The sequence below is a fragment of the Sceloporus occidentalis genome, unplaced genomic scaffold (assembly GCF_023333645.1).
Source record: "Sceloporus occidentalis isolate IW3139 unplaced genomic scaffold, rSceOcc1.0.p SCAF_3, whole genome shotgun sequence".
Classification (NCBI taxonomy): domain Eukaryota; kingdom Metazoa; phylum Chordata; class Lepidosauria; order Squamata; family Phrynosomatidae; genus Sceloporus; species Sceloporus occidentalis.
In genome coordinates, this window is record NW_028316983.1 from 6,105,657 (window position 1) to 6,125,220 (window position 19,564).

A 19,564-nucleotide genomic window follows, 5' to 3' on the forward strand; every position below is an offset into this window, starting at 1 on the left:
TCCAATTTCTCCTGGAGCTTTGAAACCTTGCAACCAGCCAACATCGCAACCCTTGCATGTTTTCTGGATTGTGAGATACCACATTGTAGCTGCAACAGGGGAACCCTGAAGAGTGAGCCAGCAGACTGGGACCTTCAAATCTGGACAGGATTGGCACGTTTTATTTCTACACCTACTGAAATGTTCGCTTCGAAAGCTTGCAACAAGTATATTGTGCATTTCAGTTGGCCAATAAAGGTATCGCTGTTTAGTGGATTTTTGTTTTGAATTTACTAGATGGCCAACACAGCTACCCTTGCATGTTGTTGTTGATGATGCTGATTAGTGTATATAAGCTGACCTCATATATTAGTTGAGGGCAGGTTTGGGGGCCATAATTATGGATTTTGATATGATCCATGGATAAGTCGAGGGTAAGACTTAGATGTATGTAATGAAGGATGTAAAGGACAAAGTAAAGAAAAACAATGCCAAATACTAATTTGGATTTTATGTATTTATTTGTTTTAGTTTTCGTAAAGATTAAATTTCTAAAAGATTCTGGTTCTCGCTTCTAGGCCTTTTGGCTAAGATCAAGTGAAAGTAATCGTTATTGAACATAAAATCACAAAAAATGTTAAATCATAGCACACAATGTAAATTTACAGTCACAAACTTTCACACAGACACTAACTTTCAAACATACATACGTTATTATACAACCCTTAGTTATCGTTTAAGTATAGCTAAAAATGATGGCCTTCCAACTACTCTTTCCCTTCTTATATCTTCCTATTTTATACCATCCTTTCCCCCTTTCTATCTTCCTTAGCTCTTCCTATCTTTGGGGCTCCGGACTTGTTCCTGAGTCAGGCTAAGCCTGAAAATGAAAAAAACGCTTCGAAAACAGCAGAAGCCTTCAAACAAAAGGCAGTTAAAGAAAACCGGAGGCAAGGACTACTATGCAGAGGGTCCATTGGATCGTGCCCAGCTAGGAAGAGCCGCATGGTCAGTGTTGCATAGCATAGCAGCGTTTTACCCAGACAGGCCTGGAAAGAAGACCCAGGAGCAAATGAGGGAGTTCTTCAACTTATTTGCAAGGTTTTATCCTTGCAGCATGTGTTGCAATGGAATGAAACAAAGAATAACGAAATTTCCATTGGTTGTGTGATTTTCATAACTCAGTGAACAAGAAGCTCCAGGAAAAGAGATTCCAGCTCAACATTAGGATGAACTTCCTGACAGTAAGGGCTGTTCGACAGTGGAACACACTCCTCCCTCAGAGAGTGGTGGGGTCTCCTTCTTTGGAGATCATTAAACAGAGGCTGGATGGCCATCTGTCAGGATGCTTTGATTGAGATTTCCTGCACGGCAGAAGGGAGTTGGACTGGATGGCCCTTGTGGTCTCTTCCAACTCTGTGATTCGACGATTCTATGATTCTAAGCAGAAATTTGTCTGCAGCCTTCTGTCCAAACGCTGGTGGGATGGTTGGACAGGCTCTCGTCACTAAATAAGTGGAGAAAAATTAAATTTGTATTTAAAAAGCTTCAAAGCCAATAGCAGTTTCCATTAAACATTCTAGATTTTGATCTTTTTTTTAAAAAAACGATCTTCCTATCTTTAACTTTCTTTCCTTTACTTCCTCTCCCTTTTCCCTTCTTATTTTCTCCATCTTGTCTAACCTTATCTACTGTAACTTTGTTCTCCCCTCACTCACCATCTTTTCACTCACTCTAACCTTGAATCACTTTCTTACACATTAAGAGAGGGTTAAGAGGTGATATGATAGCCCTGTTTAAATATTTGAAGGAATGTCACATTGAGAAGGGAGCAAGCTTGTTTACTGTTGTTCCAGAGAACAGGACCCAGAGCAATGGATGCAAGCTACAGGAAAAGAGATTCCAGCTCAACATTAGGATGAACTTCCTGACAGCAAGGGCTGTTCGACAGTGGAACACACTCCCTCAGAAGATGGTGGATTCTCCTTCTTTGGAGGTCTTTAAACAGAGGCTGGATAGCCATCTGTTGGGGATGCTTTGGCTGAGAGTTCCTGCATGGCAGAATGGGGCTGGACCAGATGGTCCTTGTGATCTCCTCCAATTCTATGATTCTATGGATTGTGGTGCCCAGAACTGGACACAGTCTTCCAGGTGAGGCCTGACCAAAGCAGAATAGAGTGGCGCTATTACTTCCCTCAATCTAGACCAGGGGTCGGCAATCTCCGGCTCGTGGGCCGGATGCGGCCCACGGGCGCCTTTCTGCCGGCCCCCGGTCCCTCCTGCCGCCGAAATCACCGCCGATTTCGGCCGCCATTTTGCCCTTCAAAATGGCTGCGAAGTCTCGCGCGACCATAAAGGTCGCGCAAGACTTCGCCACCATTTTGAAGGGCAAAATGGCGGCGCCCATTATGAGGCCTTATGCGGCCTCCGGAGCCCTGAAACGGGGCTCCAACAGCAGCACCGGGCCTCTGGGAGGCCCGATGCGGCCTCTGGAGCCCTGAATTGGGGCTCCAGCAGCCGCACCGGGCCTTCAAATGGGCGCCGCCCACCTCCCTCCTGGCTCCGTCCTCCCTCCTCCCTCCTATAAATGGTGGGGCGGGGGGAAGGAGGAGGAGGCAGAGAGAGAGGGAGGGAGGGAGGGAGGGGAGGAGGAGAGGGAGAGAGAGGGTGGGAGGGAGAGAAGAGAGAGGGAGGGAGGGGAGGAGAGAGAGAGAGAGAGAAAGGGTGGGAGGGAGAGGAAAGAGAGGGAGGGAGGGGAGGAGAGAGAGAGAGAAAGGGTGGGAGAGGAGAGAGAGAGAGAGAGGGAGGGAGGGAGGGGAGAAGAGAGAGAGATAGAGAGAGAGGGGGTGGGAGTGAGAGGGAGGGAGGAAGGGAGAGAAAGAAAGTGGTTTGAGAGAGTGGCATGCGTTTTTTGCTGTTTTGTGGCCTTGCCTAGTCGCTTCCATTCTTGCAAATATTGCTATTATTATTATTGTTGTTATCCTTTGGTATTCTCTTTGCAAAATCCCCCCACATGGACTTGCTTGCTCTTTTCTGGGTTGAGACAGTGTGCATGCATTTTTCCTGTGTTATGGCATTGCCGGCCCTAGTAGCTTCTTGCAAATATTATTATTATGCGGCTCCGCCCCAGTGGGTGGAAGCTCCACCCCCCATGTGCAGCTCCGCCCCTGGAGGGTGGAAGCTCCACCCCCCCGGCTTCGGCCCCCCAGTTGTCTGAGGGACAGCAACCCGGCCCCCGGCTCAAAAAGGTTGCCTACCCCTGATCTAGACACTACACCTCTGTCAATGCAGCCTCAAATAGCATTGGCCTTTTTAGCTGCCGCATCAGACTACTGACTCGTATACATATCCCACCGGCGTGTGAGAATGTCAATTCGAATTCAAAATCCCCTTGTGTGTGGAAACGAAGCAGCGACGGTCGTTGGTGAACAAAGCCATTGCGAAGCAGCCTTTGTGCGTGTCGTTGTTTTTTGCTGTTAATTGTTTTAATTGCATCACTCTTTTAAACTGCAGAGCCCCATTTTTTGTTTTAAGAGTGAGAAGCTGGGTGTAAACAAATGCGCTCATGGCCACCGTGATCCCTCTTTAAGCATCCTTTCCAGGGAGAGCAAGGGGCACATGTCTCTCCTGCGTGCGGCTTGGCATCTGCTGCTGAGGCCTGGCTGCCTGCCCCTTCTTCCCTGGAGATGGCCAGTGGCTATTGCATAAGAGGCTTATGTAATGGCTCTCCTCTGCATGAGAGCATCCTCCTCTGCATCCATTCACAGACTCAGAGGAGCATCCTTGGCTGGTGGTCCTCCTTCTCAGGGTGGGACTCCCCCATCTCCAAAGAAAAGGGGGGTCCAGAGGAGAGGCTTCCCAAGGCACCAGGTGAGTGGAGTGACCTTTGAGCCTTATTCCCTTTGCAAATGGCTGTTTCCTTTTTTTAAATGAGGAAATAAATATTCCTAAAAGGATAAGAAAAAAGAAAAAGATAAGTGAATTCGCCGATTTTGACCAAACACCCCCCGCCTTCAAAATGGACTCTCCCGCCCCAGCTATGAATGAATGTTTACACGCCAAGGAGCGGACTGTTCCAAAAGAAAGAATAGGGGGGTGGGTTCGCGTAAAAGGGGTAAAAACTTAGCCCTTTGTGTCCCTCAATTGTGGTCCAGCGTCGAGGTTTATTTTTATTGGCTTTTTAAAAAACAAAGCTGAGTTTGGGAAAGGCTTCATTTCACGAATTTGGACGTTTGGGTTTATATTTGCCCCCCTCTGCATGCGCACAAGTGGTACGACCCATGCCCCGCCCCTTTCATTCCGGGCCGCTGATTGGCCGCGCCGTTTTTAAAGGGGCAGGCAAGGCGGGCTTTTTTCCTTCTTCTCTATTGCTAACCTCCGACCTTCCCCTCCCTTTCACGGTCTCCTTCCTTCTTCCGTAGTTCCGTCGGCGGAGGCCGGAGAGAGAGAGAGGAACCGCCGCGAGGGAGTGCGGAAGAGCCCCGTCCCGGAGCTGCGGGGCGGAGGGCGGGATGAAGAAGGGACCCTCCCGGCCGCGGCCACGACGACGACGGCGGCGGCGACACCACTGCTACTCCCACCGCCGCCGCCGCGACCAACTAGGCCGCGCCGCGGCGTTGCCATGGAAACGAAGAACGACGGCGGCCGCCGAGGGACACAAAGGCCACCGGAGCGGCGCCTGAGGCGAGAGCGCGTCCCGACGAAGGGGGCCGCCGCCGCCATCGCCGTCATCCCAGCGCCTGCCTCTGCGCCTTCCTCCTCCTCCTCGTCGTCGTCGGCCATGGAGGCCGTCTGCGGCCCGTCCCCCTCGCCGCCGCCGCCGCGGTACCGCCTGGTGTCGGAGATCGGGCGCGGGTCCTACGGCGTGGTCTACGAGGCGGTGTCCGGGCGCAGCGGGGCCCGGCTGGCCGTCAAGCGGATCCGCTGCGACGCCCCGGAGAACGTGGAGCTGGCGCTGGCCGAGTTCTGGGCCCTGACCAGCCTCCGGAGGCGGCACCCGAACGTGATCCGCTTCGAGGAGTGCGTCCTCCAGCGCGACGGCCTCGGGCAGCGCATGAGCCACGGCAACAAGCGCAGCGCCCTCTACCTCCGCCTGGTCGAGACCTCGCTCAAGGGTAAGCCGAGGGCCAGGGGCTCCTCCAGGGCCAGCCCTGCCTGCCTTCCTTCCTTCCTTGCGCCCCAAGCACCCCAGGGACATCCAGAGTCATCGAAGGAGCCGCACGGGGCCAGAAGGCGGGGGGCGGAGGGTTGGCCGCTGGCAGCCTCTGAGGCTGAGAGAGTGTGTCTTGGCCGCATAGGGCCCTTCCAGGCAGGAACTCCCGCTCTAAGCCCTGCCTCTGGCATCCACTTCTGGGCTCCTCTTTCCATGAAGACTCCTCCTGCACTGGCTCCCAGAAGCTGCAGCCATCTTGGCCAATAGCCTGGGATTCTGGGAGCTGGCTGGGAGCTGGAGTCCAAAATCCTTTAAAGAGCGCTGGGATGTCCAGCCAGGACTGTCTGAGTCTCCCCTGCATTTCCTTTCATATCGGTTCAGGCCATAGTATGTTTCAGTGTAGGAAATGTTCATTGTATCAGTTGTGGGAGGAGCTATAGCACCCCCTGCACTTTTCCAGGTTCGGTTTTGCCCCTTCCCAGCAAGCTCTGTTTTAGCTGAGGCTTTTAGTTTGGGGCAGTCTTTGCTGTGAGCTGGCAGAGAGCTGTCTTTTGGTGGCAAACAGGCCCAGACAGCCGGAAAGGGCATTTCTTACACGTTCGCCAAATTAGTTACCAGGAACAAGTTAGCCATTTTAGTTACCAGGAACAAGTCAGCAAAATTAGTTACCAACATCAAATAAGTCAAAGAATTCAGGAGCTGAAAGACCCTGCACCAGCTCCATTGAGTGAGGAGATCAAACCCAGAGAGATGACACCCTGAAGATTACTAAAAGTCAAACCGTAAAGTATCTTTTATTTCAAGTTATCTAGAGCTGGGGAGGAGAAAACTCTTTACTTTTGTTCTTTAAATTAAACTTCCCCCTTTTTGAACTTTACATTCAGCTTCAGAGACTTTTTGGGTAGAAGAGTTTGATCTCACCAGGTACCGGCGTTGCAAACCCAAACCTGCCACCACCTTTAGTTGGGTGTGTTTTCACAAGCACAGCTTGGGGACCAAAACATTAAAACCTATAGAATGATAGAGTTACCACAGATCTCAGGAGCCATCCACTCCAATCCCCTTCTGCCATGCAGGAACTCACAAACAAAGCACTTCCTATGACATCCATTTCTGGGCTTCTCTTTCCATTCAAACTGTTTCTATTAAAACATATAGAGTCATAGAGTTGGAAGAGATCTCAGGATTCAGCCAGTCCAACCTCCCACCTTCTGCCATGCAGGAACTCCCAATCAAAGCATCCCCAACAGATGGCCATCCAGCCTCTGCTTAAGGACCTCCAAGGAGGGAGACTCCACTACACTCTGAGGAAGGAGTGTGTTCCACTGTCGAACAGCCCTTACTGTCTGGAAGTTCCTCCTAATGTTGAGGTGGAATCTTTTCCTGGAGCTCGCATCCATTGTTCTGGTCCTAGTCTCTGGAGCAGCAGAAAACAAGCTTGCTCCTTCCTCAATATGACATCCCTTCAAATATTTAAACAGGGCTATCATATCACCTCTTAAACTTCTTTTTTTCCAGGCTAAACATCCCCAGCTCCCTAAGGTCTTCCTCATAGGGCTTCATGGTTTCCAGACCTTTCAACATTTTAGTTGCCTTCCTTTGGACACACTCCAGTTTCTCAAAGTCCATTTTGAATTGGTGCCTAGAACAGGACACAATATTCCAGGTGAGGCCTGACCAAAGCAGAATACAGTGGCACTTTTACTTCTCTCCATCTAGACACTATACTTTTATTGATGCAGCCTAAAATCCCATTGGCCTTTTTAGCTGCCACATCGCACTGTTGACTCATGTTCAACTTGTGGTCTACTTGGACTCCTAGATCCCTTTCACATGTTGTCTCCTTAAGCCAGGTGTCCCCCATAATCCTATATCTGTGCATTTCATTTTTTCCACCCTAAGTGGTGGAAACCTTACTTTCTCCCTGTTGAAGTTCATTTTGTTAGCTTTGGCCCAGCTTTCTAGTCTGTTCAGGTCATTTTGAATTTTGATCCTGTCCTCTGGGGTATCAGCTATTCCTCCTAATTTGGTGTCAATCTGCAAATTTGATGATTATGTCCCCAATTCTTGGATGAAACATTGATCAAAATGGAGACTGTGTTTGAGGAATCAGAGGAAGACTATGATTGGGAAGAGCAGTTATAAAAGAACTGGACAAGATCATAAAAAGCAAAGATGTAGCACTGAACACTAAGGATCATCCAAAGCATCGTATTCCCTATCATCATGTACAGATGCAAGCACTGGACAGTGAAGAAAGCGGATAAAAAGAAAATCAACTCATTTGAAATGTGGTGCTGCAGAAGAGTGCTTAGGATACAGTGGACAGCCAAAAAGACCAACAAATGGCTCCTTGACCAGCTCAAGCCTGGAAGCCAAGATGATCAAATTGAGGGTGTTGTACTTTGGCCACATCATGAGAAGGCAGACCCCATTAGAAAAGACAATAATATTAGGAGGGAAGTAGGAAGAGAGAAAGACCACACGCTAGATGGATAGACTCAGTTAGGGAGGTTACTGGTACAGTATGAGTTTACAGGACCTGATCATATCAGTGGAGGACAAGAGGGCTTGGAGATAGCCACAGGGTCACCATGAGTCAGGGTCGACTTGAGGACTTTTAACAACAACAATGTGATATCTTGGAAGTGAAACCCAAGTCTAAACATGAAATTCATATGTCTTTTATATACAATTTTTACACATGCCCTGAAGGTAAATGTATATGTAATATTTTTAATATTTTTGGTCACGAAATAAAGTTTGTGTACGCTTAAAAGTCAGAAAGCAAAGGTATCTCAGCCACCCTTGTGGACAACTTTGCAGTATTTCAGAAATCCAGATATAGTAGGAGACTCAACCTGTGTTGGCTTTTCTAGATGTCCAAAGCACAACAGCCTCACTTTAGTCATCTTGGCTTCTAGGGAGAGTTCAGGCTTGCTTTGCCCTATGATCCATTTATTTCTCTTTTTAGCAGTCTGTGCTATCTGTAGAACTCTTCTCCAGCACCTCCTTCCAAATGAGTTGATTTTTTTTTCCCCTATCAGCTTTCTTCACTCCAACTTTCACAACCATACATAGAAATAGGAAATGCAATGGCATGGACAATCCTTACTTTAATATTCAATTATATGTCTTCTTTACTTCCAAGATCTTGCCTAGTTCCTTCATAGATGCCCTTCCAAGTCCGCGTCGTCTTCTGATTTCTTGACTGGAATTTCCATTCTGATTAATGACTGAGCCAAGGTTTGGAAAAACTTAAACTATTACTCCTCCCTGTATCGCCAGCCAGGATGGCAATCTTGGCTGAGGGCAAGAGGAGGAGAACGGGTTCCTGTGAGTTGTAGTCTTAATAGTTTTTTATCAGAGTACTCAAAGTAGAACAAGAATAGGTGCTGGAAGAGGAGAAATAGCAATTGGGTGGGGGCAGGGAGCCAAAAAAGAAAAACTAAAGATCTGTAGAGAGAATAGCAAAAAAATATAAAGATTTTTAAAGACTTCTGACTGTTTCTTCTGCTGTTATAAATGCATATAGAATTATAGAGTTGGAAGAGATCATAAGGGCCATCCAGTCCAACCCCATTCTGCCATGCAGGAACTCTCAATCAAAGCATCCCCGACAGATGGCCATCCAGCCTCTGTTTAAAGGCCTGTAAGGAAGGAGACTCCACCACAATCTCCAAGGGAGTGTGTTCCACTGTCGAACAGCCCTTACTGTTAGAAAGTTCCTCCTAATGAAATGAAATTATTTATTACGGCCAAAGACCAACATCAATATAAAATATAACATAGGAAAATAAAATAATATACCTAAAAAGATTGCTTGGGATAAAAATCTGCCAACTAGAACCCCTCCTAATGTTGAGGTGGAATCTCTTTTCCTGTAGCTTGCATCCATTGCTCCGGGCCCTAGTCTCTGGAGCAGCAGAAAACAAGCTTGCTCCCTCCTCAATATGACATCCCTTAAATACTTACCTGGCAAGGGGAGACACCATGATCATAAAGATGGTTTTCCCAGGGTGAGACTTATCCATTGCACTCCAGGTGTGCTGACCCCTGCGATTTCCCCAAATGCGGGAAACTTGGCTGAATAATTTGTGGTAGTGGGAGACTGTGTTTGCGCTTTCCCCTACAAAAAAAAAAAAAGACATCCCTTCAAGTATTTAAACAGGGCTATCATATTGCCCCTTAACCTTCTCTTCTCCAGGCTAAACATACCCAGCTCCCTAAGTCGTTCCTCATAGGACATGGTTTCCAGACCCTTCACCATTTTGGTCGCCTTCCTTTGGACAAACTCCAGTTTCTCAACATCCTTTTTCAATTGTGCTGTCCAGAACTGGACACAATATTCCAGGTGGGGCCTGACCAGAGCAGAACAGAGTGAAATGTTCATACCTCTCTCTGTGAACTACTTTTAACCACATTCTACTTGTAATCTCATACTAATTTTCAAAGCCAACTGTCATTACCTCATTTTAATCTTTTGCCAAAAAAAGTATGTCAGGGTAACTTCTAAGCACTGGGAGAGTCTCCACAGCACTCTTAAGCAGACTATCTTTCTCATACAGTATATTATCTGGTAGCTTTTGGGACCATAAATGGGACTTCCATCCCACAACTTGGAAATGCACATTGGGAGCGTGTGTGTAGAAAAGGTTGGTGTTGCTCCTCTCTCTGTCATCCATTACCAGCTTTTTGAAGTGACCATCTCTAGGACTAGCCTAGGAGGAGAGGATTCTCTTGAATATTTTATAGGAAAGTGGGGGATATGGCTGTCTTGGATTCTGTCCTGGCAAGAAAGGTGAGATGCAAATTCAGGAAATAAATAAAATAAACATGAAATATTTTGTTCCTGCTCTTCATGAAGACGTTCTGTTCCTTGTTTCCAGAATGGAGGAAGGAAAGGTGATTTGTATTCCCCTACATGGGATGTGCTTTCCCCCTTGAACAGTTTAGGAAACATTCCCTAAACTCTTTGCAGCATATACTAATGTAAAAGAAGTGGATGGAAAGCAAGGTGTGGTAGACGGGCTCTGTGCAGTATTTATTGGTGGAAAAAAGTTGGTATTCCCCCGCTGTTGGCCTGCCAAACTGCCCTGCCCCAGACCTGAGGCGGAAACTGATGGAGATGTGTATGTGAGAGAGGGCAATTTTAATGGATGCTTTTCTTATAGATGAAATTCCTGCAAAACCACACTTTTTACATACTGGCCCTGTAAAATTTCTGTGCTTTCAGGCATATAGGGATCCTCTACCTGCTCTTGAATGGGATGCCATGGTGCTAAGCACCTGTATGAACACGTACCAATATTTTGGATGCTTAAGATCATGGATGTATGCTCAAAGTTAAATGGAGGAAGACAGGCACATCCTCCTAACAGGAGTTAATGCGCACAGTTTTCATGTATTAAGTTTATTCTGGTAGTACTTTGCAAGTTGTTTTACTTAAAATTCAGACATGGCTAGAGATGTCAGGTCTGTAAGTTGAAGCCCTTGTATCTTGGTTTTGAACTGTAAACTGCTTAGAGAGTGCTTAGCACTATAAAGCGGTATAGAAATGTAAGTGCTATTGCTAGTTAATAGTCCACAAATATTTGTCATTGTGCAGTTTTAGTTATTTACAGTCTAAAAGAAGAGAATAAGCAACTGCTGTATATTTTTTCCATCCTTGTCTTTACATGCAACAGGATCACCATGGTGTTGAGGGCAAAGCTTGATGATAACCACAAGTCTTTTGGATAAGGAACTCATTTAACCTATTAGTCCCTATATGTTGTTGGATTTCAACTCCTAGAAGGCCTGGGCAGTATAATTAGAGCCTCTAAGACAGGATGCGGCCCGGCGAGGCCTTAGGACCGGCCCCAGCCCGGTCCTGCCGCTGATTGCCGCCGGGGCCTTTGGCCTCTCGCACGCAGGGGCAATTTTCTATAGGTGCCTCAGAAACATGCATTTATGTATTAACATTTTTTAAAAAATCAAATTTTTTTGCATGCCCTCCACTTTTTTAAAAAAAGTGTCCACCATTTGAAAATGTTGTCCTACATTTGTCCCGGTTTATTTATTTAATTAATTTTTTTTTAATTTTTTAATTATTTATTTTTTGGCTTTGGCCCCCCAGTTGTCTGAGGGACAGCAACCCGGCCCCCGGCTCAAAAAGGTTGCCTACCCCTGCTCTAAGAGTTGCAGACCAACAATGCATTGAAGCCCAGGTTTGTGAACCAGTTCTTAGGCCCTTGCAACCAGTATTCCCAACAGTGCTAATTCATTTCCTTTGGTGGTAACAGAAGTGCCTTGTTTTCTTTCCCCAGTATTGTTATCCCTGCTGGGTTGCCTCCACACCACTCAGCCTCGACTTGTGGCCCTTGGCTCTTCCAGACTGCACATTTTCTGGCCCAGAAGTTGTAAATTTTCTGGGAGAAGCAGTTCACAATTCAAATAGGTTTCAGGCGCCACACACACACACACACACACACACACACACACACACACACACACATTTTAACACCTGCTTTCTTAAAGTTAGAGGTAGCTTCTGTCCACATATAGGTTTGGAGCTTTTAGTAGTCTCTGCAACCCCTAACTTTGCTGGGGCAGAAATTTTTCCAATTGATGGGGGTACCTGACCTAGTGTCCTACAGAAAAGCAGTTCTCCTAAATTCCAGCCAGCATGGCCAAAGATTAGGGGCAGTGGCGTCACCAGGGGAGTGCAGATCGCACCAGGTGACAACGTTGCTCCCCAAACATCTGCTTTTTGGAAGAAATCAGCTGTGGCATACGTCTGTGTTCCTTTAAAATGCTGAAGAGATGGTGTGAGTGGGATGAGACTCAGTGGGAGGAGAAAGGAGAGGCTCCAGATTGTTTTAAAACAAATATTTAAATTAAATTTTAATTATTATTTTTTTTTTGCATTTTTAAAAAACATCACCTTTTACCAAATTTTCACTTCAACCACATGAAACTATGTACATGTAAATGCACTGAGGCTGTGTGTGATAATATAATTTAAAGGTATACTTTTGATTTTGCTAGTTGTTTTCATGTCACAAGTATTACCATTATAGTGAGTGATATGCAGGAATTATCATTAATGAGTAACAGTAGAAAAAACATCACTAAAGGTTCTGTATCGTGTGGGATTGGAAAAGGTCAATGGGGGGGACAGGTGACACCATGATCTACCACACTGGGTGACGCCAACCCTAGTGATTATGGGAGGTGAAGTCTAAAACATTAAGAGCACAAGCTTACCTATTGGTTTAAGGGAGGGGATGCCAAATAAGAGAGCCAACATGATGTAGTGGTTTGATAAAGCAGAAGAGCAAACAGCATCTGGGCCCTTCTGCACAGCAGTTCTTCACCAGAACGTTGCTGGCAATGTTTGTGGTGTTGTTGTTGTATTGGGAGTGGGGAAAAGGGTGTGCCACGTGCCACCACAACGTGCGCTGTCCTAGTGCCATAACATTTCCCAGCCTGGGCTTGTGCCGAACTGCGTGCTCTTCATTGGCCCTAGTGTCGCTCTGCAGAGCTGGCTTATTATGGATAAGCCAACCTCCCCTCCTTCATGTGTCAGGCTGCATGCTGCAGATGCTGTTCAGCTGTGTGCCATGCAGGAGCTCACAGACCGCCCAGGCGGGCACTACAGACATGTGCGGCATTCATTTTCTGGACATAGGCAGAACTTCTGGTTTGATTGTTTCGGTTGCTGCTAGTCATTCTCTATTAGCTCTTCACTGTAACATGGTGGGTCACTCAAGTGTGAAAAGAGAAGGTGGACATTGTATGCAATAATACTAGCAGACCTAGTTTTCCTTTGTTTCTAGCGAATGTGGAAGGGGGGTGCTGTTGAAGTAAATTTAAGTAAGCTTGTTTAAGTAAATAAATGTGCAAAAATATTTAATTTATAATATTGTGTAAATTTACAGTGCTTTATAAATAAAGGTTAATAATAATAATTATAATTATAATTATAATAATAATATGAGATGAGCAGCTGGGAGAGAAGACCACAGCATCCATGAAAGGCCTACATTGCAACTCTACATGTGTTTTACTTGCAAAGATTTGCCCTTGTCTTCAAGTGGGCTTTCTCATACAGTAGGCTTGCTGTCTTTGTGTGTGGCGTCATGTTTATTTTTGTGTAACATTGTCTAAACAGATCCTCATCTTTCCCTGCTACTGGCTGTCATTCTGCTCCATCTAGTTATGCCAGGGGTAGGCAATCTTTTTGAGCCGGGGGCCGGGTTGCTGTCCCTCAGACAACTGGGGGGCCGAAGCCAAAAAATAAATATCAGGACAAATGTAGGACAAATTTTCAAATGGAAGACACTTTTTTTAAAAAATGGAGGACACGTGAAAAAATTTGCTGATTTTTTTTAAAATGTTAATATAAATGCATGTTTCTGAGACTTCTATAGACAATTGCCCCCCAAAGGCCCCGGCGGCAATCGGCGGCAGGACCAGGCTGGGGCCGGTCCCATGGCCTCGCCGGGCCGCATCCGGCCTGTGGGCCGCAGGTTGCCTACCCCTGAGTTATGCTGTCAAGTTGAGAAAAGTTGAATTGTCTGGTCCCAAAGTGTGTTGCAAAGTTTCTAACAACAGGGCTGCTTTTCAGGATGAAAAAATAAATCTGTGTTAGCCAACAAGCAGGTTTTAAAGCTAGATCTGGCCCTCATTAATTGCAGTTCTTACAGAGGAAAACAAGGATGGGGCCCCCTTCTAACCAATTTAAAATTAAATAACAAATAACAAAGCATGCATTGGACATTCCTCTATAGCTAGTTCATTGGAGCATTGCAGGGCTGTTAAGCAGAAGGAAACAAGAGTAAAATAATCTAGCTGTATGCATACTGGTTTCACTGAGAAAACTAGCTGAGTAACTAGTGCCCTTAAGCAAAATGTTGGGCCATTTCAGGAGAAGCTTCAAGAAAAAGGAATTCATGGGCAGTCATAATTTTTGCAGTAAAATAAAAAAGATTGCTTTTTAGCTTGATTCAAGTACATTTAACACAGGATTAACCATTGCCTTTTTTCATCTTCCTACTTTTTCTGTAAATAAACCCCGCAAACTTAATGGAAAAACCAATCTTAAAGATAAGGAAATCTCTCATACTATCTTGCCAAAATCTTTTAACTCTTGCATTTTTGCATTTGCAGTTCTGAAGTTGTGGTCACATAGATGGGATGGATCAACAGTAGGTCAGAGAGAATACTAGTCAACTGAAAATTTTGTGAAACTCCACATTGGTGGTATTGTTGTGTGCCTCCAAGTCATTTCCAATCCTAAAGTGAACCAAACACAGGGTTTTCATGCAAGATTTGTTCAGAGGGGGTTTGCCTTTGCCTTCCTCTGAGGCTAAGAGAGTGAGACTTGCCCACAGTCACTCAGTGTGTTTCCATGGCAGAGCATGGATTCAAACCTTAGTCTATGGAGGTAGAATTCAAAGATATAGCCATGTTAGTCTGTAGAATCAGTATGTAGAGAGATCTTGTAGCACCTTTGATATTAACTGAAATAAAGAAGTTGGCAGCATGTGCTTTTGTAGACTTCAGTCTACTTCCTCAGATGTATTTAGAGCACACTAAATGCATCTGAGGAAGTAGATTGAAGTCTACAAAAACTCATGCTGCCAACTTCTTCATTTCAGTTAGACTCACGGGTGCTACAAGATCTCTCTACATCCTGGTCTACAGAGTTATATCCAGTATACACACCACTATACCTTGCTGGCTCATCCACATTAGTGAACTAAAGCCAAAGTCAGAGCACCGCAGTGTTTCCCAAACTCTGGTCTTTCAGGTGTTTTGGACTTCAGTTGGCCAAGGTGGCAGGGGCTTCTGGGAGGTGAAGTCCAAAACACCTGGAGGACCAAAGTTTGGGAATCGCTGGGCTATAGGAATGCTTGGGCTGATGTCTCTTAGCTGGAGACAGACATTAGGGATTTTTTTAAATAGTATGATGGAAGTATCTTTATAAGAACGAGCATGGTGTAGTGATTTAAGCACTGGACCATAGTTATAGAGATCAGGGTTTGAATCCACACTGAGCCATGGAAACCTTGGTTGAGCCACATCCTCAGCTTCACAGTAGGAAAAGGCAAACCCCCCTCTGAAAAAATCTTGCCAAGAAACCCCTGCGGTAGATTTGCCTTACAGTCTATGTACGCTGGGAGTAACTTGAAGGTACACAGCAGCAAATCTTTACCTGCAGTCTCTTTATATGAAGACTGCAACAGGAGCTTTGTTGGCTTTCTGTAGTAAGTTAGAAATCTGCACATCCTGTTTGACCAGAAATGATAGTGGGATGAAGGAGGTAGAAGACATTAGAGGAATGGAGGAGCTCCCTAACTACAGTTCCAACTTGGTTTATCTTTTTTTAAAAAAGCTGTTACAGCAATATCTGCTGCAATGAACAGGCTTTCACAAATGTCCCTTTCTAACAGGGTGAACCATGGCAAATTTATTTAATCCTTTCTGCAAGTGTACTTGGATAGGCCAGTATTTTATCTACTGAGAACATCTTCAGGATGTTCCCGTAATAATCTTAAAACATAGTGGCCTCAGCATGTCAAGCAAGGATCACCCTCTCCCTGAAGCATTCTTCATGTGTTGGTTGGCCATACCAAGCAGAAGTTTATGGCACCTGACTGAAAGAGCGGTGGCCACACGAAAGCAATCTTGTTTCTTAACCGGGTGGTATTGAGCATTTAATGGAGCAGAGCTGAGAGCCTTTATGGCTTGTTGCTTCATTAACTGACCCCCAAAGACCTCCATGGTTTGAGTGCAGCCACTGTCTTTTCAGTTTCTATATCAGGGGTAGGCAACCTGCGGCCCGCGGGCCGGATGCGGCCCAGCAAGGCCTTGGGACCGGCTACCACCCGGTCCTGCTGCTGATTGCCGCCGGAGCCTTTGGCCTCTTGCGTGTGGGCGTGGGGCCTTTGACCTATCAGGAGAGGGGGGCAAGTGGCAGGCAAGGGGGGCAGGCAGCAGGCAAGGGGGGCAATTGTCTATAGAAGCCTCCGAAACATGCATTTATATTAACATTTTTTAAAAAATCAGCAATTTTTTTTGTGTCTCCTCCATTTTTTTATAAAAAGTGTCCTCCATTTGAAAATTTTGTCCTACTTTTTTGTCCCAGTTTATTTATTTAATTAATTTTTAAAAAATTTATTTAATCATTTAATTTTTGGCTTCGGCCCCCCAGTTGTCTGAGGGACAGCAACCCGGCCCCTGGCTCAAAAAGCTTGCCTACCCCTGTTCTATATTGTCACTGCCTTTCCTCTTTCTTTTGTTCACCTCCAGCAATTAGAGGCAACACTGCCCAGCAATTTACAATGTCTTCCCCTCCCCACTTTTTCTTGAGTGAAATTAAAGCCTTATTGATCCTGGATTTTTGTTGAGCTACACACCCTTTATGATGTCATTTTTTTTCTTTTTAAATATTTTCTCCATCTCTGTTGACAGGACAGGATGGCCAAATTGTGATATAACTTTCAATTTCCATAGTAATAGTCATGGTGACAGACTTGTTTATGCAAATAATTGGCATTCCTCACTATCTATCTACTACAGAGGCGGTTACTGAAGACTTGGTAGCTTCTTGTTTCTTGCTCTGTTCAGTCATACTTGTCTTCTCATTGCAAGTTCTTCCTTCTTGTCCGGTGCACATCCCTAATGTCAACTTTAAAACTTCAGACTTGCTGCAAGGTGGAACAGAAATATGTCTGAGAACTGAAAAGAGAACACAAACAATATAGTTCTCCCCTGCTTTATAAAATCAGCTTGCCTCATGCCAAGGATTGAGGAGTTCCTACACAATTTTTTGCATGTCCTGTTTTTTTCCAAAGGGTTATCATCTACTGAGCCACTGGGACAACCTGGCAAGGAGTTGGTACAATCGTTACTGTTACTCCATTGCATGATTGTACCAGTGCTGCATTACAATGTCACAGAAAGCAGACACAGCCTGCAGTTTGATGGAAGTAGATTGGATTATGCATGTTTGTCTCTGCATTCCTTTCTGGCATTAGTGACACTATGGCATGCTGCAGTGTAAGCACAGAAGCTCCTAACTGGACTTGCCTTCCTTATTTTTCTCCTTAAGCAATCATCGCAAGGGGGCTTTTTACCTAAATTCAAAATGCGTGAGGTTTTAACTGTCATTTAACTTACTTTGCATTTTGTTGTGACTGGCTTGCCTTGAGCTCTTTGTGGAGATGTGTGGTACAGTTTTACCACAAAAGAGCCTGCTCCTAGCAGGGTGATATGCAAATACAGGACCCCCGTAGGTACCAAAATCTGTGGATGCTTAAGTCCTATTAAATACAATGGTAAGTAAAATAATTCCCCCTACATAAAATGCAAGACACGGTTTGCTATTTGGAATTTATACTTAAAGGAGTATCTCTTCCTGTATACACTTGCCCAGCCAATGATACATGCTGCGGAGGTTCTCTATGTCCCACCACTGGAAGCACTATTCTATGTTGATATTTATATTTTATCTTATTAGGTACTTAGGATATATTTGATAGTTTTCCTGTAATGTTTGTGTATGAGCTCTTACTGGGCCTGCCACCCTTGTCTGCAGATGTTTCAGTTCAGAGTGAGGAGAGATCTGCAGGATCTAAGAACATGTTTTCTCTCCTTTCCTTTTGTTGGTGGTTTTCTTCCTTATAGTCAGACTCCTTGCAATTTCTACAACAGAACAAAAGCAGCTGATAAGCACTAACTTACTTTCCATCTGAGTTGATTAAATTCCCATCTGCAAAATCCTGCTGCTGGAGGGTATGCTGGTGATGGCTACATGCTGTTGGATTCCAGGCTACCAATTTAACACTGATGCTTTTTCTGTCAAATAGCTCCCAGAGGCCTTTTCCCAATGAATGGCCATCTTCTCATCCACTGCAATGCACACCATCACCCAACCATTGCTTGTGTGATGCCTCTGTGTGGATTGAACCCATGAATTGAAAGCTGTCACCTAACAGATCACTGCTAATCAAGATTGCAGAAAACTGGTATCACTGGTATATTTGCATGAGAAAGGGGCAGTTTTTGTAGAACTGAAATAGAGCGCAGAATTAAAATTGTTTCTCATTATTTAATACTATTCATGGCTAAAAAGCATTCTGAAGTTTGCCAAGTGTCTGAAAGAATAGGGTACAGGTGAGCCTGCGTGGTGTGGTGGTTTGAGTGTTGGACTTTGACTCTGGATACAGGGTTCAAATTCCAGCTGAGCTAGTGTAAACCCACTGGGTGACCTTGGGCAAGTGACTCTCTCTCAGCCTCAGAGGATGGCAATGGCAGACTCCCTCTGAAGAAATTTGCCATGCAAACTCCATGATAGGCACGCTATAAGTTGAAAATGACTTGAAAGCATACAACAATAACAAACAGCCTAATTTAATATCGTGCCTCGCTTCCAGGGCAGTACCCAAGATAGCATCATATTCTGGCATGAATCCCAACTCTTAGCCTCTAATATCCAGCCATTCAAAAAATGACCAGTACATTGTATAGTTTTTGTGTGTAATTGACTTTAAAGAAAGTGGTGGACATATCCCTTAAGTTGTCCATTCCTGCAGGTATTAATTAAGCTTAAGTAACTTTCCAGTCTTGCCTGTGCAGTAATTCATTTGCTTGTCCTTTCTTTCCCCTTCTGGCAAGGTGAGAGGATCCTGGGCTGTGCTGAAGAACCTTGTTATCTCTGGTTTGTCATGGAGTATTGTGAAGGGGGAGACCTGAACCAGTACATTCTTTCTCGCAGACCAGACCCTGCCACCAACAAGAGTTTTATGCTCCAGCTAACAAGCGCCATCGCCTTTCTGCACAAGAACCACATTGTGCACAGGGACCTGAAGCCAGACAACATCCTGATCACAGAGAAATCAGGTGCACCCATTCTCAAGGTGGCAGACTTTGGGCTCAGCAAGGTCTGCGCTGGTTTGACTGCTCGAGGCAAAGATGGGGGGAATGATAACAAAAATGTGAATGTGAACAAGTATTGGCTGTCATCTGCTTGTGGCTCAGACTTCTATATGGCTCCTGAGGTCTGGGAAGGGCACTACACTGCCAAGGCAGACATCTTTGCCCTGGGCATCATTATCTGGGCAATGATTGAGAGGATAACATTTATTGATGCTGAGACCAAGAAGGAGTTGCTGGGGACCTACATCAAGCAGGGGACTGAGATTGTACCCGTTGGGGAGGCGCTGCTAGAAAACCCAAAGATGGAGTTGCACATCCCCCAGAAACGCAGGACTTCCATGTCTGAGGGGATCAAGCAGCTCTTGAAAGACATGTTGGCTGCTAACCCACAGGACCGACCCGATGCCTTTGAGCTTGAATCCAGGATGGACCAGGTTACTTGTGCTGCTTAAACTCAGGTCACCCAGTGTTGGTGTGCTTTGAAAACTGGGGTAAGTTTTATAAAGG

General features: G+C 45.4%; 1 protein-coding gene, 1 long non-coding RNA gene and 1 other non-coding gene across 3 annotated transcripts in view; 2 read left to right on the top strand and 1 right to left on the bottom strand.

Annotated features, from left to right (window-relative positions):
* Positions 1-523: 523 nt before the first annotated feature.
* LOC149315493 (uncharacterized) lies at positions 524-4,439 on the bottom strand. The gene is made up of 3 exons (XR_016280374.1): positions 4,355-4,439; positions 3,334-3,926; positions 524-1,486 (listed from the first exon to the last, which is right to left on the bottom strand). It is a non-coding gene; the product is annotated as an uncharacterized LOC149315493 (long non-coding RNA).
* Positions 4,440-4,592: 153 nt separating this feature from the next.
* STK35 (serine/threonine kinase 35) overlaps positions 4,593-19,564 on the top strand; it is a 35,024-nt gene continuing 20,052 nt past the window's right edge. Inside the window, exons 1-2 of the mRNA XM_089513522.1 lie at positions 4,593-5,093; positions 18,797-19,548. Of these exons, the coding sequence (XP_089369648.1) occupies positions 4,601-5,093; positions 18,797-19,509 (1,206 nt within the window). The 5' untranslated portion in view covers positions 4,593-4,600 and the 3' untranslated portion in view covers positions 19,510-19,548. The remainder of the gene's footprint in view (positions 5,094-18,796; positions 19,549-19,564) is intronic.
* On the top strand, positions 9,099-9,263 carry LOC149315495 (U1 spliceosomal RNA). Its single transcript, XR_016280791.1, has one exon. It is a non-coding gene; the product is annotated as a U1 spliceosomal RNA (small nuclear RNA).